General features: G+C 47.7%; 1 protein-coding gene across 2 annotated transcripts in view; it reads left to right on the forward strand.

Annotated features, from left to right (window-relative positions):
- LOC146199042 (aquaporin-9-like) overlaps nt 1-12,884 on the forward strand; it is a 70,740-nt gene extending 57,856 nt beyond the window's left edge. The window contains exons 5-7 of one of the 2 annotated variants that reach the window (XM_084594520.1): nt 6,558-6,775; nt 7,429-7,583; nt 9,194-9,410. In XM_084594520.1, coding sequence (XP_084450646.1) covers nt 6,558-6,775; nt 7,429-7,583; nt 9,194-9,285 — 465 coding nt within the window. In that variant the 3' untranslated portion in view covers nt 9,286-9,410. Of the gene's footprint in view, nt 1-6,557; nt 6,776-7,428; nt 7,584-9,193; nt 9,411-11,489 lie in introns of those variants that run through there. The other variant, XM_084594521.1, reaches the window with a different exon arrangement.
- Nucleotides 12,885-26,177: the final 13,293 nt, after the last annotated feature.

Below are 26,177 nucleotides of genomic sequence, written 5' to 3' on the forward strand. Positions count from 1 at the left end.
AGGCCGTTCTCCAGAGCCTCGATGCTACATACCAACATCCTGTCCGGTGTTCATGCATGATTAATTCTCGTGGAATAACGGTGCTTCCATTATGGTATTGAGGTTGTCACTGGCAACAGGTTAGACAAGCCTGTATAGGATCCGTGCCAGCTAAGGTGATGTTCAGCACTTCTGTTGGCAACCGTTGCGTTACGGCATCACGTAGCTGCTGCAGTTGAATTCGATGTGATAGACTTCCACATCCAGCAAAAATAAAATAATCAACCGGGGTGACCAGTTGCATAATTTATTAATTTCTACGACACCCGAGTTCTTGTGCGTAAACATGATTGACATTTAACGTACGAAACTTCGTGATGTTTATACGGGCGGCATAGAGCATGAGTACTTAGAGGGACATGAAAGAGGTCTTGCTTCTGCAGTGGTGATGACGATGACGATGAGAGGCGCCAATATCCTGCTAAACATCACTTGTGAATAGTACCTATTTCTGACGTTTACATGCGTGAGCAGCCCCCCTCGTGGGAATAGCCATTATCCAAGAGCACAGCAACAATAACAACAACTGCGACCTGTTGAAAAAGTTCGCGGGAGAAATTTCTCGTCACCGTATAGCCAGCCAGGTATAGCGGGTACTATAGCCTTGCGACGGCACAGCAAACTGCACCACTTGCTACGGTTTCGTCACTAAAGATATTCGGAGGAATTTCACAATCACTAACAAAATTGCATGAATGAATTTACTTCGACCATAGGCGCTTTGGCATGGTAACCTTTACAGCAGGCGTTACAGCTCCTCGCGTGATGAGAAACCACTCTATCATGCACTACCCCAGAAGGACAACACAATAAGAGGCCACGCTGGGTTTAACCATGCTTACCCAAATAATATATAAATTTCTGGCGGGGATTTGCTTTCACCTAACGCTGTATTGCCAGACATGGTGTAAAGGCCGTCTATTCTCGCTGTGCGCACAGATGGAGTACTGGTGTACTAGTGGACGATATGAATGACACTTTGCGTAATGTGTGTCGTGCTGGAGGTCGCTAGCTGCCTTTGTGTTGGTGATCGACTGAATGGACAGTCCACAAGTAGTTTTCCTGGCGGCTGTCCAGACACACGCCGCTTCTATTTGAAGCGACCGCGTGGCTGCAGCGATGGGCCACTGCGCAAAACACCGCTGAGTGGCGTAGCCTTGGGTCATCGCTCCGTAGGCTTCTCTTCTGCGCGCACGATTCGTTTCCCCTTTTTTAGCGTGAATCTTTGCGCGGTATCTGGAGCAGCAATAACAGAGTAGGATGAGACCAGCGGCTGAAGCTAACACATCCCGCTCTGCGGCGGAGGCACTCGGCAGGCTGCCGCCATTCGCCGACCTTGCTTCGAACGCTGCGTGTGGACCCTGTTGACTCCGCAGCGCCCCAATGCACCCAAGTGTCGTGCCCTTGCCCTTCGCCCTGCGTGGAGCCCTTTCGAGTGAGCGGGAATCTCTCCTGCGAATTGAGTGCAGTCAAAACTGCAAACGTGTTTGCAGCGTCGATAGTCCGTTCAAGGCTACAGTCATACCGTGTGCGCTGAACGATGGACTTTTATTGCGAAAGCAATACTACGAGGTCTAACCGCTCGTCGCTGTGTGCTGTGTCCGTGTCCGTGGTCCCTCATAACGCTTGAATTAACGTTATACCATATGCCACGGGCAGGAGCTGCCAGCTCGGGTCGCTCCTTTCATATGGGAGGGTGATACCAGAATAAACCTGCCAGAACCGTTTGCATTCTCGTTACCCCTACGACACGCAGGTACGTGGGGAAATAATGTAGCAGGCAAACGAAGCTTTCGCCGTTGCTTTCGCAATTCAAATAGGGTTAACCAGAGCTAAACTACAACTAATTTTTGTTTTGCTTGCGTGCCAGGACGCTTTTGAAGGTCTACGTAGATACCCCCTCGTGCACATGTCTGTAAGTGCGTAAGCTACTTTATTTTATAATCTTCGTCTCAATTGATTTCAGTTCGATTTGGGAAACAACAGGCACAGGGTACGTCAAAAGTTCCTGGACCACGTGGTTTGTTTTTAGTACCATACTCTGAGATTTAACATGTGTTACTGTCCTACTACGTGCAGGACACCGCATTTTGGCGCCGTGAAAATAAAAGTTTACTGTATAAAATCTTGTGCCCGATATCGTAAGTCCAAGAGGCTATAAACGTTTTCTGCGCGAGCGTTGCGTTGTGCGCATCCAGTTTGATGAGATGTGTGCGTCTTTTCATCGCTTTGCATGTCCTGCTCAACACTGTTCCTTCTACCGTTGTTAGATGAAGACAATGGAACCTGAAAGTGTCGTGCCCCAGAGTCTCACATAACTCATCAGCCCATCATCATCCGTTCAACATCTCAAAAAAGTCCGCCGTGATGTACCACCAGCTGGCCCTAACATTGACAAGATCATACTGGCGGAGGTGAGGAGGAAGACTTGGAGTGAGGAGCCTAACCAATTTCTTGAGCGGAACCGAAACCACATCGATGTCTGCCTCCGCCTTACGAAGACGCTCAAGGCAGGTGGCTGCCTGAGCGTAAAAAGGCGATAGAGAGCCCGACCGTAGCACGCAATGAGAATACGTGCTCTGGGCAAAGAGGCGGAGACGAGTACTCAGAAAAACGAAGGCACCGAGTCAGAGGCATGTCCGAGCTCAGTTCCACTTGGGTCCACCGAGTCTACGCCGAGGCCGAAGCAAGGCCGAGGCTACGATGCCCAAGTCATTAAGGTCGAGGCCTCCCCTGTCCCTAGGTAGCTTCACCACAGGTCTTTTGACCTTGTCCGAGGCTCCACTCCACAAGAAATGGAAAAGGATCCGCTCCAGCCAGAGCTTCGTCAGTGCCAACAGAGGTGTTATGCCGGCGACCTAGGTCAGCACCGAGTACATGAGGGACTTCATGATAGTAGCCCGAGCTTTAAGCGGAAACAAAAGTTTCTCGTACTCTTTTGCCCTAGATTCGATTTTCTCTTGAGCAAAGGATCGATTACTGCCTGCAAGACCTTCTGAATTGAAGTAAAAGTCAAGGACGCAGGCTTCAGCCTTTACTAGAAGACCGTGAGCAGGCTGTGGACTAGATGGTGCACAAACAAAATAGAGGGTGGCACTCTTCGACCTATTGACTTTAGCTCAACTCGCCTTACAGTACACTTCCATGACATCCAGAGCGGAGGAGACAGAAGCCTCATCCGGGACGGCAATGGTTAGGTCATCTACGTAGTCGAAGATGGGAGCTGGCGGAGAACCTGGTGACAATTGAAAACGAGCTCTCCGACTGTCCCGAGAGAGCCTTTGTAGAAGTTCAAACGCAAGCACGTAGAGAGCAGGTGATAGGGGGCATCGCTGCCGAACTCCACGGCCCACGTCAAAAGCCTCTGAGGTACGACCTAGCACAGAGACGGCTGAAACTGGCCTGGAATATAGAACTCTGACCATGCGCTGGAAATCATACCAGCTTACTCCAGGGCTTGAAACAAATATGGATGGCTAACCACATCGAATGCCTTTTCCTAATCGAAGGAACAGAGAATGCCCGAAAAATTTCTATGTTGAGGCCAAAGGAATAGGTCTCTGAGGGCGAAATCGCGTTGGCTTCGACTGGAATGTCAGCAATTGTAATTTTTTCTCTGACCCATTCTGCACGTTTGCTGCTTCTGAATGTTAAGCACCTAGCTATCACTTTCCGTTCAATAGTTCTCTGCGTTGTCCTCAATTTAGGTAGGGCTCTCTTTTTTAACAACGCTGTTCCTTGCCTCAAGGAAAATAGAGTTGAGAAAAAAAGTGAGTTGTTAAATAAATGAGAATGGGTTAGTCGATCTAAATGAAGTGAAGGAGAGGGCGGTGATGATGCCAATGCGTCCAGGCAATATATGAGGATGAGTTGTTCGGCAGGAGGCCCGCTGCTTGGCAGGGGCCGAATTCTTGTTCATTTCAGCGCCGGGCAAACCAGCAAGTGGTGAATAACTGCCTCATTGTTTTTAAAGTAGCAGACGGGACACTCTGGGCGGGGATATAGGTGTCGAATCCAAGGCCACGTCCGAGTGACGGCCGGAATGAGAGCAACGCCGACCAGGATTCTCCAAAGCGCCAGCTATGCGCTTTTCTCTTCATGGTAAACTTCTAGCCATGGCCTGAATGCACTCGCCAAGTGCGAGCCACTACAATCACATTCATTTAGTTATTTCACTCTCATCACCCAGACCTGACTGCCAATCCTAAAATACATGTATTCCGTTTCCACTTCTTGCGTCTCGACCTGTTCTGCTTTATCTATCTAGATCATTAATCATCATTTGCAGTTCTTTCGTTGAGCTGCTTAGAATGAAAATGCCGTCAACAAATCACATATTACTGATCTATTCTGCATTAACTTTTATTATTAGCTCTTCCCAGTTCAGGTATATAAATACTTCCTCAATGCAAGCAGTGAATATCACTGGAGAGATCATGTGCCTTTGCTAACAGCTTTCTCGTGAAGATTCTATTACTTTTTAATGGACGACCGTGGCTGCTGTGCAGCCACTATAGATACCTTCTCGTACTTTAATATATGGCTCATCCATACCCCGGTTAATTATGCAGTGCCTGCGGGGCTGTTGAGGTTTCTGAGGCTACTGCTTTGAGGCACTAAGTTCGCACAACTCTGTACTTGGAGTGCAAGAAGAGCGGAGGTGTCCATTAGCACGGGGAGCATGGAAGTCGGTAGAAACGAAGGAGCGCATCATGGAAATCTACGTTCTTATTTTCTTTATTTTATTTTCCTGGTTTTTAAACCACTGATAGGTATGGGGGCCCTGTTGTCGATTTCAGTGGCTGTGCGCGTTTCTTATTTACAAGGTACTTTATATGCGAGAGAAGCTAGTGGATGAGGTAACATTCTTGGTTCTGTGGAAGGTTTGACAGCAACTAAAGGGGCTGAACCTGACCCGGGCGTTTAGAGCGCCAGAAGAACAGCTGAACCACAGATGCACGTGGTCCGCTAACTGTTTCGGCCACCCGCTAAACCTGTGTGCATGGGAACATTTGAAAAACTCTGTACATGAAGTCCTTCGACCCTGCTTATGCAGACTGCCTTCTGACCAGGGCCATGGCGCTCGTCAGGCCTTCCAAAAGGGAATGCACGACTGCATTAGCGGTATTCGAAATGCTATTGCATTGTGTGTGCTCATATCCATGCGCATCTTTCTTTTCTGTGTCTTCCCAGTGACCCCACATGAATAGAATAACTTTATTTGAACCCATAGGGGAATCAGAGGGCGATGAAGACTTGAGTCTTCACCGCTGTCATTTTCCTCCCCTTTCAGAAGGCTGGAATACTTTGAGATTCAGCGGTGCACAGGGCCAGATGGATAACTTTATTTCGTACTTCTTCGTTCTTTCTGATCATTAAAGCCTTCCAGGACTCCATATTCTTGGCTGGTTCGTTGTAGCTAGGCCACGTCTACACCATGTGTATCATGTCTGCAATTTCGTTACAATGTTTACACCATGGCTCCTGTATCGCCGGATGCCATCTGCTGAGTATGAGTTGGTTGGGGAAAACCCGCGGCCGCCTGCACCTTTCTCCATATAACCTCTTCCTTTCTGCTCAGATCTTTACCTGCTTCAGGCAGTGTCTGCCTTTATAATCTAAAATGATTTAGAATATCGCGATATGTGTTCAGTTCCTCGCTCTGAAGGGGCTCTCTGCTCGACGAGACCGCACTAGTATCCCGCTGTGTGAGTCCTCGAGCTAATGCGTGCGCTGGCTTGTTTCCTCGCAGGCCCTCGTGGGCCAGAGTCCAGACGAGGTTAATTAGCTCCGTCGGTGGGAGTTCGGCAACCAGAATTTGAACTGCTTCAGCAGACACCATGCCTGCGTTGTAGTTTCGGACAGCTGATTGGGAATCGGTTACAATCACTCTTTCATTCTGTTGAATTATAGGACCAGCGCAATGGCCACCTCCTCAGCCGCTGTTGCGTCCCTCTGTCAAATGCTGCAGCACGACATTCGGTGCCTGTCCTCCCTGGTTGCTAGGGAGTGAAAAACCCGTTCTACATTCGTATTCTGCCGCGTCCGTGTAAACCACATCCTGTCTGTTTGCTTGTTTTTGTTGTAGAGCTTTCACCCTGTCCTTTCTTCTACCCTCATGGTGTACCGGGTACATGTTCCTTGGGAGTAGTGGGATTCTTATTTTGTTCCTTATATCTGTTAGCATATCCTTCGTGAGTTTGAGTCTTGCTCTCTTTTTTTTTTTTTTTGCACTTTTTTCCTTCTCTTATCCGTACAACGTTGGAGCCCTGAATCCGTATTCCGAGTTTGCGTACTTTTCAGAAGTGCCGTTTTTATCCCTAACATTGAATCATCTGACTGGCGAAAACACTGGCACCAGATATCGATTAGATTTTCGGTTCCGGCATTTCCACCAATCACATAACTTGAAGTCAGGGAGAAAAACTAGGAATACGTACCATGAGCACAATTAAAGGTTTAGGTCACGTACTGCTTTGTATTAATTCCCCCTCTCTTTCTTTCTTTTGCCGGTGCAGATCATCTGTTCGGGTCTGCTCATGTTCACCATTATGGTGATTTTGGACGAGAGAAACGCTAACACGACCAAGGGCATGCACGCCTACCTCATCGGCATCATGGTGGTGGCGCTCTGCTGGGCCTACGGCGCCAACTGCATGGCCGCCGTCAACCCGGCCCGGGACTTCCCCGCCAGGGTGCTCAGTGCGCTCGTCGGATACGGCTCCGAGTCGTTCACGTAAGTAGATTGTATACGGTGATATCTAGTATCTACAGTTTGTCATAAACTGCAGAGCATAGGGTATCGGAGTATGAGTGTACCGCCATTGCTACTGGCCAGGGGTGCCACACTCATTGTTCGCTTAAATCGCTTCTCTTTCCTTTTTCCCTGGTCATCCATGGATTCCACGTCGCTGTTACCTGTATACTGTTGCTGTACAGTCGCACCCGAGCTCCAAGACGAACCTTGCAAAGAGCTATCAATTCGGTGACAAGAACGAACTGAGCCTATAATTTGGCCGAAAAAAGAGGGGAGGGGGTGCCTGTTTCAGTATGCCTTAGGGAATTAAAAAATAATATTGCTCTCCACTGAAAGGCGAGCACAAGTACTGATCGAGGCGCTCGACGCAGCAAGGGATACCTCCAGAGAAAGCGTCCCCGCAAGCGGTGCTTTTTATATCAGAGTTTGTTAATATCTTGGTGCATTGTAAGAGGCGGACCACACCCCCCTAAAGGCAATGAACGACCAAAAAGAGCGTGACGCAGCACATGTCTGTGATATGTTTTTTTTTTTTTTTTTATACCCCTGTGTGTTTTTCTCCCCGTGTTGAAAGATGTTCGGCACGCAGTGCAAGAGGCGTTCGTCAGCCGTCACACTCGCTTCGCACGCAGGTTCCGCGGCTTCTGGTGGATACCGATGTTCGTCCCCCACCTGGGCGGCCTGATCGGTACCTGGCTGTACGTGCTTGGTGTCGGTATGCACATCTCCAAGCCCCAGAAGGAAGGACCCGAGGCCGTCAACCTGCTCCCACTGGCGCCCAGAGCTGGTTGGTGCAGTGCTAGAACGCACATGACCTTTCCCGTTCTTCTCTCTCTCTCTCTCCATTGCACCTGCACCATAATCGCTCACTAGGCCTCCGGGAAGGACACAGGCGTCACTTGTTTTCAATTATTAACTGCTTGCTTGTGCTTTTGTTGAGTATACGACCATGTTATGGCACACGCTTATGTAGAACAGCCTTCTGTATAGGTTTCTTGACCTTGGGCCGCATTTAGGCAACATAGCAAAAGGCTAACACTGTCGCACGCATGCACTCATGTAAGAGGGAGAGAGAGCAAAGTTTTACTTAATCAGGTGTTACGAGCTATGAACGTTTAGTGACACAAACGAGGTGCGCGACGGAATCGAAGTGGAGATGCGGGTTGCCTTCACGAAGTCAAGTGAGTGAAAAAGAAAGCCCCGACTTACGGATATGAAGCGATCGCGGTATGTGAAGCACTCAATTTCAATGCCGTACATTCGTAAAATACCGTTGTACATGAAGGACCACATGGCATACATATAAATGCCGCTTGTTCCTGAGCCGTATAGAAGTGTGTTTGTGTGGCATAGTAGGTAGTGTCCCTGGTTTGTAAATCAAAGGTCGTGGCATCGAATCCTGCCAAAACCCTTAAATTTCTGGCAATCTTTTCTCAAAACCATGCGGTAACATTTAGTTTGCATTCAATGTGACGTTTTAACCACCTTCTTTACGTCACGTCAGCGTTGTTAGGTGTCTGAAATTCCTGCGCAAGGTCATGCGGCTACGACGTCATGGCACTATCGACCAATGAAGTCGCCGGACGCCGACGGGGTAACGCCGGACTTTCAGTTGAAAGGAACCTTTAAGCAGGTGCTTTGAAAAGAAATTTCGAAGAAATCGCCCTAATGAACGCTCACGGGGTGTGAAGCATATAGTGCTACACACATACCGCGTATGCGTAACAGAAAGCGTTGCTATCAGTAACGGAATGGTTAGAGCGACGATACGAGACATGCAAGGATGGAAAAATTGAGACACTGTAATCCTCCGCACTGGTGCGCTTCGTAAAACGAGAGCTGAACAGCTTCATAAATAAGTACAAGTCCTATTACTAGCGAAATATATAATCAGTACTTTTACTTTATGTTGCCCTTAAAGAAAAGACAAATCATTGTCTATTTCATGTAATAAAGGCAAGTCGATGCTCTGAAATTATTATCATAGTGCAAACAAACGTGGGATGCAAGTTGGTATACACACTAGGCTCTGTGGGATGTGGTGTTAAGGATATACCATTGCCTCCGCACTTCGAATAATGTGCTGTAACTCCACGCATCGTTTTAGAAAAGCAGGGTAGTACTTCAATTACATACGGCTTGCTAAAATACATCGCCAACAGTAGCACAATTTGTGTGCACACATGCAACTCTCAGAAGTTTGATGTATTTATTTTCATAAGGTACCATAGTAATTACCGTATATGCGTATATGGTTGCCTATCCTGTGGTTCCCTCATACGCCTTGCCGTTAGCGAAACGGGGCTTTATGTGAAACGGTCGGTTGGACGCGTTGGTCTCTGCTCGCAAACTTATGCTGCAGTCTCTTTTCCTGCATTGGTTTCCTTTCCTCACTAGGTGAGAGCACCGGAGACACAGGCATATACACAGTCGGGCTACGTTCAGCAGTGTATCACATTACGGACAAGAGTGCATTCGAGCGACCGTAACTCCTCGCCACAAAACGGCATCGGGGCGTCCTGCGGAGAGTAATATCGAATAAAAAAAAATGCAGTGGTTGTAGATGCCTGGAAGAATCATAATCATGGAATCATCATGTGATATACGTTCTTAATAAAACGATCATTTCACAACCACTTGAACTCACTCTGTTTAGAGGCACGGGGAAAGACATCCTGCATAAACAGAGACAGAAAAATATCTTAGAATCACGGCTGAAGTTCTTGAGCATGTTGCTGTACCGTATTATTGTAAAAAGTTATGCACCGCATTTTAGAGCTGTGAATTCAGGTGGTATTTTGTTCAGTACTGGCTTCTTTCTCATTTTCTTCAAGTACTGATTTCATTCTGCTCAATTAATTGCTGTAACATACATGCCTGCATACTCTACCTAAGTTCTTTCCCTATGGTCTTCTTATAACAAACCTTCTTGACTTTCGCGTATTGGCGTGCTCTGGTCATCATCATGGGGCTAGAATGCTGCATGAATTCTGTTGATACTTGCGCAATATTACCAGCGCCGGCGGCGTTGATAATATCGCGCAATGCACGCATGAGTGATTGCCTCGAACGGCGATGCCATTACTCTACCGACAACCATAGCGCTATGGCTTATAGCGAGAAGATGTCTGCGCACGCAAGTGTCTACGGCACTTCCTTAATTAACGAGTCGAATAAGTCTCTTATTGCGGCATTTATTCAAATGTGGCGTCCATGGTTGCCAACCTTTTCTTTTCTAGCACGTACGCGGCCACGCTTATAGTGCAAACAACACCTTTTCAACGCTTTGTTTCCTCCAGCTTATACCCATTGTTCGTGGCGAAGACAATGCTTTTTGTACTCAAAAAAGCACGTGGCATACATTCGCCAGCTGTCCCTCGTGTAGCTCGAGCCGCCGGCAGCTCTGGTCGCAGTTCCCAGGATTTCTGGCCGCCACTCTCTTTGCCACATGTACTACGAGCGAAGAGCACAAGCTTGTCGCCTTACCTCAGATCATTTTCCGCTAAGGTATAGTTATATCGAACGGAGCATGACAGCTGATTGTATCCGCATAGGCAACGAAGTGCAGTGTATAAATTAAACACAAGTTGAGCAATGCAAGCGATTACGCCAAGACCGATTTTGGTTTGTGGAGAGGAAATAATGAAGTGTTCGTGCAGTGACAGGAATATTGTGTGGCTGGAACAATTGCTTAAGTCCTGACGACTTGTAACAATCAAGCCTGCCATTATTTTATCTCTAAAAGCAGACAAAGTCCCATCTGTGCGCTGAAATTTGGATGGTCTTGTCCACGCGCCTAATATTTGTGATAGTACGTTATTCATTCGCAAGAGCAACGCAGTGTTTGTTGAGTTGAAATAAGAAATAAATGAGTAAAGTTGGGAGGGCGAGTTGGGGGGGGGGGGGGGTCTGTTCAGAAAGAAACAAGGCGACATCGACGAAATCGAAAATTACCTCTTTTTAGCCTACATCTTGGCTGAAGGTGATTAAATACAAGCAGGTGTTCGTTGAAGAACAATAGGCGAATAGCATAACCAATATTTTTATTTATGCTCTGCTCTCCGCGGCCTGCCCAGAAGCTAAATCTGGAGCAGATGTAAATGATGTCGCGACTACCGCGGCCTTGGAGAGGAACCGCCGAGCGGCGAAGGCGAAAATAAACCTCTCGGCTTCTCCCTCAGGCAAAGCACATCTTCAAATCACGGACGTTGCAAGACTACCTTAGCGTTATTCATATTGCTCACATACTTCCCACAGCGAAAGTTCGCGACAAGTGTTTGTCTTTCGTTTGTCCTACAGCTGCGACAAAAGTGTTTTCGCGTTGTATTTTATCACGCTGACATCGCCATTCCCTTGCGTTTTCGAAACAGGCGCCTCTAAGGCACTGTGCATTCGCCTTGTCGCGCAATTCCGTCTACGCCAGCATCCTGGAATCCTTCGTCACGCTTTGTCTGCATTCTACCCACGTCTAGTTACTCAAGTTGTTTGCAGTTATTCAGGACCTTACCTGAGGTTCATCGCTGAACCTTATTGTTGTTCTTCCATCTGTACTAGGAGCTTTGTTTCTACCTCTCCAGTGCAACGCATGCTCGCACCAGGCTTTTCCGCTTAGCCTGATTTAGCTTTACATCGCGACGGTTTAGCCGGGTTGGTTTGTACACCCCGTTTTTGTTGCTCTTGTTGTTTATTTCAGACAAAACAGCGGCCTAGGGGGACCACGATGTCTTCTTGAAATCGCCCAAGCAACGCAATGCGGACAACTCACCCATCCTCGTCTACATGGCTTCAGTCCGCAAAGCGGCTGCGCTCGACGCTGCAGAGATGGTCACCGCATTAACGTCACAAACATTTGCATTCGTGGACTCTAGTATCACTGAAATAGGCGTTAAGGTATAGCTTGGCGAGTTCGAAAGTTTGCTCCATACGTTTACTTAGCTTACTTTGCTATTCATTCCGCTTGTAATTTCTCGCACTGACGGTTGAAAGAGGCCAGGTATTCAAGGCGAAGAATGGTAACCATTCTAGTGTAATATGGATTTTGATGTCTTTGTCTTTTTACGGAGAATGCGTCGTGTTCACACGAAAGCTCTGTTAAGTTCAAGCTTTTCGTTCTGCACGTTGTTAAGGACGCAGCTTTCGCTAGATCACTATTCAGGGTGTGTCTTGTCGTGCCAAGTAAACTGAAGACCGCGATAGCTCCGTATTAAATGCACTGCTAAACGTTTTGTATTGGCGTCCTGGCGCTAGCGGAAAAATAAACAAAGCAGCAGACCGCGTCGTTGCCACAAATAATTTTGCAAGAACGTGAACTAGAGATTTGCATTTCGTGGTATCCTCCTCGACTTTATGCCGTGTTTCTTCCTGTGAAACAAAACTTCTTGGTATTTATAGTGTGAACTCGGTGTGTGACATCGCGCAGATATAACATCCACTTCCTGAAACTTCCTTGCGTATGTACTTTAATTTCGGAACCTACACCTGGCAGTGTGGTCTCCTAGCTGGAAGTTTGCTCAGTAATGGTGCATAACATTTTTTTCTCATGCCACGCTATGCTCAGTAAGATGATAAAGTATTTAGTCGGTAAAAAATCAAACCCGGTTCCGCGCACCTCTATGCGGCGCAGATGTAGTTGGTGATACGTCACAAGTGTCAGCAAGCAACAGCTGACACTTTTCCATTCTCAGCAACTACCATTGATCGAAGCGGTTGGTACGGTCACTCCTGTCCCTCAGCACATTGTACATTGACAGAAAGTGATGTGAAGTGCAGGTCGCAGTTGCTGGAAGTTTGGGTGTTCCTGGGCTGGCCGAGCGTAAAACAGTAAACTGGCAAGCCCTTACACGTCAGCTGACGATGCAGCAATGGGCGAGCCCGGCAAGCCAACGGCGCTTCGAGTACAAAGTATAAGAAAAGGCCCACAACACGCATGATTGACAGGGCGCTCAGTGCCTTTTACGCCTTAGTATACACACTGCCATCTAAAGGAAGACGATGGCACGTAGAGGGTCAGATGTTTGTAACTGAGTTTTTAAGTTTTCCTCTTGGAATACGTAACGAAGGGGAGCTGTAATAAAGAATCTTGTTTTCATCGCCTTGTTGATCTGTTTTCTTGTTCTGGAGTGTCGGCACGTGTCCGCGATGACTGTTTTAAATGAATGAGTGCGAATAAAGTTTGCTAGAGAATTGGCAAGAGCTTGTTATAAAAGGCAAACCACCTGGTATACATTCGGCGACAACGGCAGACTGGGGACTGGCTGATGGAGACATCTAGGTGGCATATAATCCCAGACATCTGGTATATGATTCCTATCTGCACGTTCTTTTAGTTTCATTATTAACGCGCATGGTTTACAGGTCTTTTCTTGCTTTTTGTAGGGGAGGAGGGGGGGGGGGGGGCATTTCGAAAAGTGCCGTCATGAAATACCTGCCCAGATCAATTCAATCAGTTCAATCAATTAATGTGAAAGCATTAGAAGTTACATTGAGAGGGAAACCTAGCGCCATCATCAAAAACTGGTGTCACAAAACCACCTGTCCACATGTACCGCCGTGGTGGTGCAGTGGTCAGAGCGCTCAACTCGTGTGCCCAAGGATGCAGGATCGAATCCCTGCCTCGGCAGCCGCTTTTCAATGGAGGCGAAAGGCAAGGCGCCCATTGCTGCGCGATTTCAGTCCATATTAAAGAACCCCAGGTGGTCGAAATTACTCTGCGGCCCTCTACTACGGTGTCTCTCGTAACTCGAGTCGCTTTGGGACGTTAAACGCCATAAACCAAACCATCTGCCCACAGCCGCCCGCCACAACCAGTTGAATGAAGTTAATATGAGTTAAACATAAATCATCAATATTAAACATATTCGCTACTATACTGACAGAAAGCAAACTGACGAAAATGAAATCAGTTGGCAGGCGTTCTTGCTGCTCAGTTGGCAAGCGACGTGACCGAGTATTGATTGTTTGGTAGGTTGGGGGATGTCACGAGACCGCATCACATGACCGTGTGGGCAGGAGATCAAGCAGGTGACATAGAAGAACGCTGGTCGTCGAGGTGCGAGACCGCTTGAAAGGTGCCGAGAGCAGTGGCGGTATATATTGGATCAATAGCTCACAAGTCCACAGCAAAACCACAAAAATCTAACCTCCGATTTACTTCTTTACACTAAGTGTGATGTAGGCGTGCTATCACAGTCGCTTTCCTTCACTCTCTGTATCTTAGTTTGGTTTGGTTTGTGGGGTTTAACGTCCCGAAGCGATTCAGACTATGAGAGACGCCGTAGTAGAGGACTCCGGAAATTTCGACCACCTGGGGTTCTTTAGCGTGCACTGACATCGCACAGCGCGCGGGCGCCTTGCTTTCCGCCTCCATCGAAAAGCGGCAGCCGAGCCCGGTATTCGATCCTGCGTCCTTGGGTACAGTAGTCGAGCGCCCTAACCACTGCGTCACCCCGGCGGGGTTCTGTGCAGCTGTGTATCTTCGTTAACCTGGTTGACTGTACTGCCGGTGATAGATTGGGGGTTAAATTTAGAGCCATCGGCCACAGCTGCACTCACTGCTGCCTCTTCGAACTTGGCTCGCTTCCGCGCTTTAAAATCTCGGCAACGAGTTATATAGTCTGGCTTCTCTTGTTCGATGGTCTCGGAAGACTCTCTGGCTCTGCTACGGTTTCTGTCTTTAGCTAGATGGTGCATTTGTATAGCGTATTTATCAAGGCTAAATGAATATGCGGCTCAGATTGAACTCCATAAAGAGTAATGTTCAGTGCATTGCGCTATAGCGTACACAGCCCGACAGTGTGTTGCAGTTTTACACGAGGCGTGACGCGATTGGCTGAAGACGACGATGAAGACGACGACGTTTACTATAGAGCGCGAGATCAAGATGATTTTGGCTGCGCAGCGCTAGATGAAACTACATGCGGCGCACGAGTACGTGGTGCCATCTGTGGAACACACGAAGGGCTTTAGGTTGGAATAAGGCAAAGCTTGTAAATGAACGCAGTATAGCTGACACTCTAAAAGAGTTAAAAAGGTGCCAGTATGACCGTCAGCAAAAGTTTCTTCCATTACACAGTTGTACATTACCATGGTTGAGAGCAAGAGGCTTTGTCTCATGGTCGGTAGACTGCTTGTTCTGTCATCAGCCGAAACCATTGACCACATTTTCCTTGACTGCTTGGACGGAGTAATTCTCTGGGATATCTTGCAGAGGACTTTAAGAAATGACCTGCCTATTACGCAGTGCGGTATACGGACCCTGCCCGCCCAACAGGGGGGTGTGCCATACAACTTGTTCCATATTGTTTTGCCTCCCCAGTGTACCGAAAACAAGAATGGCTGCGAAACACGCTGATCGACCTGTACGCTTTTTCAGCTATTGAGTGTTTCATTGAAAGTGCGGCTTACAAGAAAGCAAGTTATAGAATGAAATAACTTAGAAATCTGAGTGGATGCCAATATTGATCGACCTGGTTAATCTAAAATGTTTTTGAGACAAAGTGTAGCCTTACTATTCGCTGGAGCTCTTCGTGGCTTTGAGACTTTTATCCAACTGTATTCTTTCTTGTGAACAGGAAATACAAAGGAAAAGCGGCGGTAGCGCAGTGGTCTAACGCAGTGGCCAGCGAGACGGATATGTTCGCGCTGCCCTGGGTTGTAAACTCGCTCGTGGTTGCTAAGAGTTTTATTTTATTTTATTAAGACGAAATCTTTTCTGGGCTCACAGGCGGCGGAAATATTCGCAGGAAGAATTCGCAGGAAATGTCGGCGGGAAATGTTTGCACGAACTGACACCTGAAGTAAAAAATATCTGTCTCCACCAAGTGCGCAAAACCACTACTCTGCGCCGGGATCATGAAAAACAGCTCGCAATCCTCCGTGCATAGCATGAGGATGATAGTAACGATGACAATGATCAATTATAATGACGCTGTAGTTAGTCATAACGATAATGATGACAGTGTAGCGATGACAATGACGGTACATCTCATTTTTAATGATTACAGTAGCGATAGTGATAGTGACAGTAGGAACGACAATGACGATGCAATTAGTGAAAACAGTCCTGTGAAGTGGATTTCGCCATTTCCGCTCTTAAGCCGTCTTAAGCGCAGTTCTGTCGAAAGTCCGTTGTCTGCGACTATGTCTGTCCCTCTGACCTTGAAAGAAATAAAATAAATACGGCCGCGATGGGGCTTCAATCCCGCGGCGGCGAGAATAGATAACTTTTTCTGGCCGTTGCATGAGAACACTGTGCTATCGCCGCAGCCGAACAACCTTCGTGCTTAACCGTCCCCACTGAGAAGCTAACGAGGTCGAACGGTGCGTGACCATGTCTCCCAGCAGTGAACGTCAAGACAGCAACTGAGCGATAAAGGATCAACAAACGAATATGCGCGCACGGGCTTGGTTAATGTAGCGAGGGCACACTATGTGACTCGACTCAGATCTGCGCTCGCAGTTCCATACGATGAAACTTTTATCGTCCATCTGCAGCAGTGACGTAGGCTGTTGGGTATGCTGGCCTTCTCAAGATATCGGTGGTTACGGCTAAACCACTACTATCTTGCGCTGTGAATTGCATGCCGTTGACTAACTTCCATTCATGCGCAATGGATACAGAACACACCGCTATTGCATTCCCCTCCCAAGATGTATTACCCGGTCCCAAAAATTTTATTGCGCCAGCATTAAGGTTCCCTAGCCACCGATTTCTCCGATCTTTGCCTGAAGTCTGACCTTGAAGCCCTAGCCTGTCATAAAATGCCTAACCCTGTTACGAGTGCGCTATAAATGTAATTAACGCTCATTAGGCCACAGTATGTTTTCACAACGCCTGCACTGAACCATGCAATGCACGGACGCCATGGCCGCCAAGGTCACTCACCACGTCTACTGTGGGCGCAATTAATTAGAGCAACGTAACCGGGCGTCAGTTCATACTCTTATGCACCCGCGCGCTCCCTTTTCTTGCTGTGTTGGCATGTAGCTGGCTGAACACAGAGAGCTAAAGAAAGTGCTACTCAGATGTGCGTCTTCCAGGAACTCTAATCGTTCTCCCCTGCCTCCTCAAGCGACATGCAGTCGAAATCAGAGCTCTGTAGTGGTGCTCCCCAGGCAAAGCAAAACAAAACAAAACAAGACAAATAAACAAAACAAATGTACTGCCCCTATATTGTGTAATGGGGAGGGGAGAAACTCTGCACCAGTGGAACATGTTAAATGTGACACATTGTGAAACTACATTCTCCCGGGCAAAGCAATGCTGCCAAAAATACGATACCGCATGTTCTCAGGAGCCGGTTCCTGTTAAGCTGCCAAGAGATATATGTACCCCGCAGGCGCTAGAGCTTCGTTATCGCGCAAAATGCCATACTGTGCTTCACTCATAGCCTTCTGACACGAAGTTGTAGCATAGCGCATGGTGGTAGCGCGAGTAGAGAAAGAGGAGAAGGAAAAAGGGCGGAGTGAGAAGAGACAGTAAAAGAGCGTTGTAGCTTGTTCGCTGGTCTTCATCGTTCTGGCTCGGGGTTTTGGTTATTTGTGGCCATCCCCGAGACCCAAGCGTCTGGAGCGGACCTCCACGCTTTGACACCACACCCACAGCCCCGTCTTCGCAGAATCCACAACACCGGATCCGGCGTCGCCGCAGACTGACAGGCGGGTGGTAACCTGGGCTGCCTGCACGAGTAGACCGATCCTGGGCCCTAATTTCATCACAATCTGGCGAGCCTGCCAGGAGTCGGGCAAACGTCATTTCCCGTCGGGCGAGGTTAGTGGTGGAAATGGAACTAGAGAAGCTGGCTGCTATCGGGATCCAAATGGGATTGTCGGGCTTAGAACTTCGCGCATGGATCTAGAATAAACGAAAAGCGCTGCGAGCTGAACGCGCAGCCGAATGAGAAACAATTCGTGAAGCCGCAGAAAGAGAGAAGCAAGTCACCGGAAGTAGGAAGGAAGCAGCTAAGAGAAAGAAAGAGGTATTGGAAGTAAAACTCAGGCTACAGGATGGTGCCCTTACTAATGTGAATATTGAGGCCGAGATCACGGGTGCGCATAGCTCTTCCAGTTCTCTCAATCCTCAAAAATTACTTTGTTCGACGAACGACGTGATGATCTTCATGCTTATCTGCAGCGATTCGATTGTGTGGTTACCGGACAGCAATGGCCTCCAGAGAAATGGGCTTTAGCCGTTAGTATGTGCCTAACTGGGGAAGCCCCTACAATAATCTGCCGTATGACAGCGGAAGATTCGCTTGATTATATAAAGGTTAAAAAGGCCTTGCTGCAGTGGTTCCAGTCCATTGCACAAGGATATCAGGATACATTTTGACAAGCACGGGCAGAATATGGTGAAACAGGAAAGCAGCTGATAGATCATATCACCAGTTACTTTGATCACTGAGTAGATACGGCTGAGGTCAACCAGACGTTTGAAGAGATGGGAGAATTAATGATTGCAGAGCGATTCCAGCGATGCTGTCACCCAAAGTTCACAGTCTTCCTCAAAGAACGGGGTTGCAAAACTCTGACCGATCTCGTTGATATGATGGATCGCTTCATTGAAGGCCAGAACCTTGCCAACATCGGTAGATTTGGGGGTGAACTGAAGGACAGCGAGAGACACTGCACTCCCGGGTCCGGAAAGAAGGAACTACCACGGTATAGTCTGTGTCACAAGTTGGGGAATATTGCCACAGACTGTTGACTTGCTTCCTGTGATGCGCCCAAGTGCAATGCGTGTGGTCGATTTGGACACAGCGCCAACGACTGCCGAACGCGACAACAGAAGAAATCTGCTTCATGTGCCTTGCGAAATATGCCAAAGCGAGCTTCGGGACACACGGCTTCAGAGCTCCTCAGCGCGGCCAAGCCGAGCACTCCCACTGATCAGGGAAGGGAAACCACAAGTGCCTCCTTTTTGCCTGTCGGAATGCCGGTTGCTAAAGGCCACATGTTCTCTTATGAAGTCGACACAAGGCTTCAGAGCTCCTCAGCGCGGCCAAGCCGAGCACTCCCACTGATCAGGGAAGGGAAACCACAAGTGCCTCCTTTTTGCCTGTCGGAATGCCGGTTGCTAAAGGCCACATGTTCTCCTATGAAGTCGACACACGGCTTCAGAGCTCCTCAGCGCGGCCAAGCCGAGCACTCCCACTGATCAGGGAAGGGAAACCACAAGTGCCTCCTTTTTGCCTGTCGGAATGCCGGTTGCTAAAGGCCACATGTTCTCTTATGAAGTCGACACACGGCTTCAGAGCTCCTCAGCGCGGCCAAGCCGAGCACTCCCACTGATCAGGGAAGGGAAACCACAAGTGCCTCCTTTTTGCCTGTCGGAATGCCGGTTGCTAAAGGCCACATGTTCTCTTATGAAGTCGACACACGGCTTCAGAGCTCCTCAGCGCGGCCAAGCCGAGCACTCCCACTGATCAGGGAAGGGAAACCACAAGTGCCTCCTTTTTGCCTGTCGGAATGCCGGTTGCTAAAGGCCACATGTTCTCTTATGAAGTCGACATTCTCAGAGACACAGGGAGCAATACCGTGATTGTTCGACAAGATCTGGTGCCTTTAGACTCGTTCACGGGGAGAAGCAGTAGCGTTTCGCTTTTGGACTGACATGTCAAGGTCTTACCCGAGGCTGTGATCCGTGTAGATACACCGTTTTTCATCGGAACAGTAACAGCCTTATGTATGGATGGACCTCTCTACGACCTCGTGCTTGGCAATATACCAGGCATAAAGGTGCTGCATGATCCGGATCCTGCATGGGAGTACACTGCCGCTGTTACAGAAGTTACTGCTCAACGATCAGGAAGAACGTCTCCTTCGACACAGTCACTACTTTCTGTAGTCACCAAAACACAGCAGGAATCAGGTGTTTCACCGAAGAAGTACTTATTAGGATCTTATGAAATCACACACACACACACACACACACACACACACACACACACACACACACACACACACACACACACACACACACACACACACACACACACACACACACACACACACACACACACACACACACACACACACACACACACACACACACACACACACACACACACACACACACACACACACACACACACACACACACACACACACACACACACACACACACACACACACACACACACACACACACACACACACACACACACACACACACACACACACACACACACACACACACACACACACACACACACACACACACACACACACACACACACACACACACACACACACACACACACACACACACACACACACACACACACACACACACACACACACACACACACACACACACACACACACACACACACACACACACACACACACACACACACACACACACACACACACACACACACACACACACACACACACACACACACACACACACACACACACACACACACACACACACACACACACACACACACACACACACACACACACACACACACACACACACACACACACACACACACACACACACACACACACACACACACACACACACACACACACACACACACACACACACACACACACACACACACACACACACACACACACACACACACACACACACACACACACACACACACACACACACACACACACACACACACACACACACACACACACACACACACACACACACACACACACACACACACACACACACACACACACACACACACACACACACACACACACACACACACACACACACACACACACACACACACACACACACACACACACACACACACACACACACACACACACACACACACACACACACACACACACACACACACACACACACACACACACACACACACACACACACACACACACACACACACACACACACACACACACACACACACACACACAAAAACGAGTAAATTGCAGAACAGCAGAATTACCGAAGCTTGAAAACCTGTTTGCTAAAATTGGCCGGGAGTTCAGCTTCGGAAAATGGAATGTCTATTACTTTTCCGGGGAGAGCGACCTCTTATACTGTCATTTTACACTCTTCCGTGGCAGACAGTTAAGCAACTGGTGGAGCCGACTAAGTTTCGGTTTATCGTTCTCCACTTTGGCCCCAAGAGTATCATGGCTGGACACCAAGAGATTAGCCTTACCACTGACCGAAATCTATAGATAGTTTTACTGGCTGGGGGTCCATGGCGACATCACTCGTTTCGTTAAATCATGCAATATATGCCAAAGGACGACACCCAAAGGCAAAGTCGGCGTAGCCCCTTTGAACAACATGCCTCTGATTACGACACCGTTCCAACGGCTAGCAGTTGATTTAATAGGTCCACTTTCCCCGACGTCAAAGAAAGGAAACCGGTACGTCCTTACTCTCGTTGACTTCGCTACATGTTACTCCGATGCCGTGGCACTTCCTGCTATTGATGCTGCGAGCATCGCGGACGCATTGTTGGAAATGTTTTCTCGAGTCGGCCTTCCACAAGAGATGGTCACAAATCAAGGCCGGAGTTTTACTTCGGAACTGATGCAAGAGGTGAGCCGCCTTATGTCCGTCAAGCTCTTGCGAACAACGGCTTTCCATGCTATGGCGAATGGTCTCGTAGAAAAGTTCAATGGAACTTTAAAAATGATGATTAAACAAACGTGTCAAGAGCGACCTCGATCATGGGACCGTTATCTAAGCGCCGCTGCTTTTCGCTTATAGGGAGGTACCGCAAGCCAGTTTGGGGTTTTCCCCTTTGGAGTTAATTCGTGGTCGTCACGTGCGTGGACCTTTGCGTGTTCTCAAATAATTGTGGACCAATGAGAATCCGGATGGGGAGGTTCGAACAACGTACACCTACCTTGTCGACCTTCGTTACAGGCTCGAAGAAACATGTAACCTCGCCCATCAACACATAAAAAGACGCGCACAAAACAAGAGATTAACTACGACCGCAAGAGTCGACCGTGAAAGTTACAGACTGGAGACAAAGTGCTCATTTTCGTGCCGACTGATTCAAACAAAGCCGCCGTGAGTGGTAAAAATCTACCCTCCACTTAAAGACAGTTACAGCGGAACTGTTCTATAGTCTCTACCAAAGGGAGGTTCAGACTGTGAGTGCACACGTGACTCGCGCAGCAGTAACGCAAGTAACGTAACACACCACTAAGACACTGGTATGAGCAGTACAAGGTTGTCGAATGCAGGCTAAAGTTCAGACCCGACTTAAGTAGTCAACACCCGCATAGTCGGTTTCCCTTGATGTACTCGACGCTGTACCAATATTGTTGTAGCATTAGGCTCCACTGTAAAACTCGATTATTTACATGTCGAGTCGATTGCAAGTACTGAAGCGGTTGATGGTCACATTGAATTACGAATGGTTTGCCTTAGAGGTATAAATGGGAAATTTACCAACTGGCCAGACGAGTGCTAGACACTTCCGCCATATGGTAGAATAGCGTCTCGCTCGCGGTAGCAAGTTGCGCCTCGCTACGCCACGGGATGCAGTATTTCATCGTCACCGGTTTGCGGCAAAACTGCACCCAAGCTGATGCTCGAAATTTCTGTGCGCAGCACAAATGGCCGTGAAAGATCGGGGGTTTGAACTATTGGAGAAGTACTAAGCTTCTTCTTGAGGGTCTGGAACGCTTCTTCCTGCGCTGAACCCCAAGCGACGACGTTGGGTTGGCCCTTTTTTGTGAGTTCGGTCAAGGGCTTAGAGATAGAAGCATAATCTTGGATGCATTTTCGGTAGCATCCGGTGAGGCCAAGAAACGACTCTACAGCCTTCTTAGTAGATAGCCGCTTTGCAGCTAGAATCTTGTCTAATGTCTTCAACACTGGTTCCGCTTTCGACTCACCAATGCGATGGCCAAGGAAAGAAATCGTGCGCTCACCAATCTCGCACTTGCTTGGCTTGATGGTGAGACCGGCATCACGTGTTCTATCGAAGACAAGTCTCAAGGTTTCCATTTGTTCAAGTCATGTGTCAGTTGTGACTACCACATCGTCGAAGTAGTGATACACATTTTTGACGTCATCTAACACAGCTGTCATGAGGCGTGCGAATATAACTGGTGCCATTTTGATGCCAAAAGGCAGGTATCGGAAATGGTATAGTCCTGACATACTGGAAAAAGCCATTTTCTCCCAGCTTCCAGCAGCCTGCCAATAACCCTTCGTAAAATTGAACTTCGAGAAAAACGTTTTCTGTTCTACAAGGGCGAGAACGACATCAATGCGTGGAATGGGCTCACAGTCAAACTTCAGTACCTTATTGAGCTCCCAGGTGTAGATGCACAATCGCATGCTGTTGTCGGGTTTCTTGACAGCCACAATTGGCGCATGGTACGCGGACTTCGACTTCTCGATAATGCCAAGACGCAGCATCTCCTGTACTTCGTGCTCGACACTCTCGCGGAGAGCCAGGGGAATGGGATACTGGGGAACATGAACTGGTTTCTCCGAGATTAGTCCAGGGAACATTGCACTAGCTCTATTTTTTCCGGGAAGGCCCGAAAATATTTCTTCGCATCCTTGACAGAGCTGTCGAACTTCCTCAATTTGAGAAGTGTCCAGAGTTTGCGATATCTTGACGTCAGCGGCAGTCCGTGTGCGCGACAAACTTAACGGCTGGATATAATCGTCCCAATTACTTCCTCGAAGCCCCCCCCCCCCCCCCCCCCCCGTTTTTTTTTTCCGGCAATAAGGTCTATCGATTGTCATGACGTCGCATTTAATCGGCCTGCACCTGCTAATGTGACATAGCGAGGGGCTGACAGGTATAACTGGTTTAACCACGATGTTACAACAGTCGGTTGACGTCATTGGCTGGAGGATTTCTTTCGAAATACACTTATATGTCTCTGCCCTGTCCGACTGCAGCATCCGCGAAATGGGCTCTAGAACTCTTCTTGGTCAAACTGATTGTCTTGTTTTCCAAAAGTTAAGCACGCACTGAAGACTTACTTCATGTACCTGCTGCAAACGTTTGTAGCCAGAAACTGTAAGCTGCAGCTGCAGAGACAAGCCTCAATTCATTAATGGTGGAATGCTTTAAAAATAATAACAGATAAAGAAAGGCAGAGAAAAGTCCACGTCAGCAGCAGCTGTCGTCACCATTTTTGTCTCTGTCATGAGTGCACTATGACGCCACGACTTTAACGCAGATGATGTGTTCAGAGTAGGGCCCTCCTCCTCCCCTCGATATCAAGGTCCTGCACCCGTCCCTTTTTCTCCTGGTCATATACTTTTGCGGCATGAACATGTACTGCCCAGCAAGCCCCTCCTCCTCCTTTCTTTCCGTTTGATGCAAAGAATTACTGTGGGGCCCTCCAGAAAAACATTTCTAACTGTGTGCCTGGTTCAATTAGGTGTCAAATATTTATTCGCACTTAAAATGTCTATGAAAGCAACGGGGTTTGTAGCTACCGCTTTAGGTACAATTAAAATATGCAAGAGCATCATATGCGAGATGTCGTGGGTTCGGTTACCACACAGTCTTCATGTACTGTGTTTAAATAATTGTTTAAGCTTAATTGGAACGTCAAATATATATCCCTCAATAAAATGAAATAATTCTTCTGCTCCACCTGGCTCACTGATGCACGAACGGCGGAGGATATATGAATATTCATCACGAAATATCGCACATGCAAGCGTATATTGAATGTATATAGTTGATCCCAGATATATCGAACTCGAATAGGAACGCGAAAAATATGATATGAGAAACATTGATGCATAAAAGATAGAAACAGATGGGCTTATGTGCAACCTGGAAACAAAAATACTGCGCATTAATGCCAGCGTTACTTCTAGCAGCGACCTGTGGCCAGCCAGGGTGCTGACAGCTAACCACTAGCTAGGTGCCACTTGGCTCAGCCTGCTTAGCTTCGAAAGCGTTGTGGACGGTGATTTCGAATTAGCCAATTCCAATAATAAGAGGCCGAATTTCGTTACAGTACACTAAAAGAAGAATATTGACTCACTAAAGTAATGTATACAATTTCCTAAACTTCTACGACAGAGAGCATGCATATCTGATGAAATCCGCCCTTAGGCGGATTTCATCAGATATGAGGTTGGCTTTTCAGGCGGATTTCATCAGTGAGGTTGGCTTTTTTGCGCGACATTACTGTCACACAGAAAAGCCAACCTAACTGATCGAGTCCTAAGGGCGGTTTTCAAACACGGGAATCTGAATGCTGCCCTCACGTACACCCTAATTAATTTCACTTCGTCATGTGGTTCCATAGCTCTAGTTGTTGCTTGGTCGAGCAGCCGTTTCATGTTCGAGGGCAAAAGAAAAAAAAGAGCGATCACTGAACCATCTTTAGGTGTAGTATAAAAAACGCGAACAGTGCAATACTTTTGAGTTGGATTTCCAACCCGGCATCAATTATGTATAAAACGTGTTGCCTGCTTACAGGAGAAACCGCTATTTCAGTTTTACATAACACTGCAGAAAATTATTTTAGATATATAGCTTCAGTTCAGGTTCCTTTGAAGCGTGAGAAGGAGGTTTATTATAGGAGGTATGTCCTAATCGAATAAAATATTTTAACGCGAGAGCTTTGAAGTCCTATTACACAAAAATCCAGGGCCGGCGTCAGCGTCGTGAGATAAAAATTACAAGCATGGCGCTATTTTATAGTAGGGGGTAGCTGGTAGCTTACACCACTGAGCACTGTTTCTTCGCTGGTTTGTGCGACTTAACGAGACCACGTGATATCAGAAATTTGGGAGGAGCTGCGAACTCAAGTTGTTAATTTTAGGTGGGCGGTAGAAAATTACAGGAGTGCAATTAAGTTAGCTTATGTGCAGAAATGCGTAAGCATCACGGGTTCCGTGCCTAGCTCTGTTACGAGTTCTGCATTTCGCTGCTTATTACCGTTGCTTAGTTTCCGTTTCGGTTGGTAGAATTCGGAAGAACTCAAATTTTGGGTGTCACGGAAGCAAATTTTGGGTTTTGACCCACTCCAGTTGGCCATACTCAGATTAGGTTAGGCACCAAGTTTGGTCAAATTCGAATGAAGTCAAATTTGAGGGGTCCAAGGGGGCCAAAGTTCGGGGGTGTCTCCCCTATGGTTGGACGTCACCACTGAACTGGCCGCACTCGATTTAGGTTAGACATTGACTTTGGTCCAATTCTAACGATGCCAAATTTTGGGGTGGCCCATCCAAATTTGGAGGTCAGGTCGAGTTGGCACTCTGATGACAGAGTCAGTTCACGCACTCCGCCGACACTCTTCCGACGCGCTCTGCCGACGCGCTTTCGTGACGCCACTCAGGAGACAAGAAATGCTTTCACGTTATTAAGAATCAACCTTCCAGTGCTCTTGGATGCCTAGACAGAACGTTACTCCGAGGCCA

Source organism: Amblyomma maculatum, chromosome 2, assembly GCF_055883805.1.
Source record: "Amblyomma maculatum isolate TAMU_Amacu chromosome 2, ASM5588380v1, whole genome shotgun sequence".
In the NCBI taxonomy this organism is placed as follows: Eukaryota; Metazoa; Arthropoda; class Arachnida; order Ixodida; family Ixodidae; genus Amblyomma; species Amblyomma maculatum.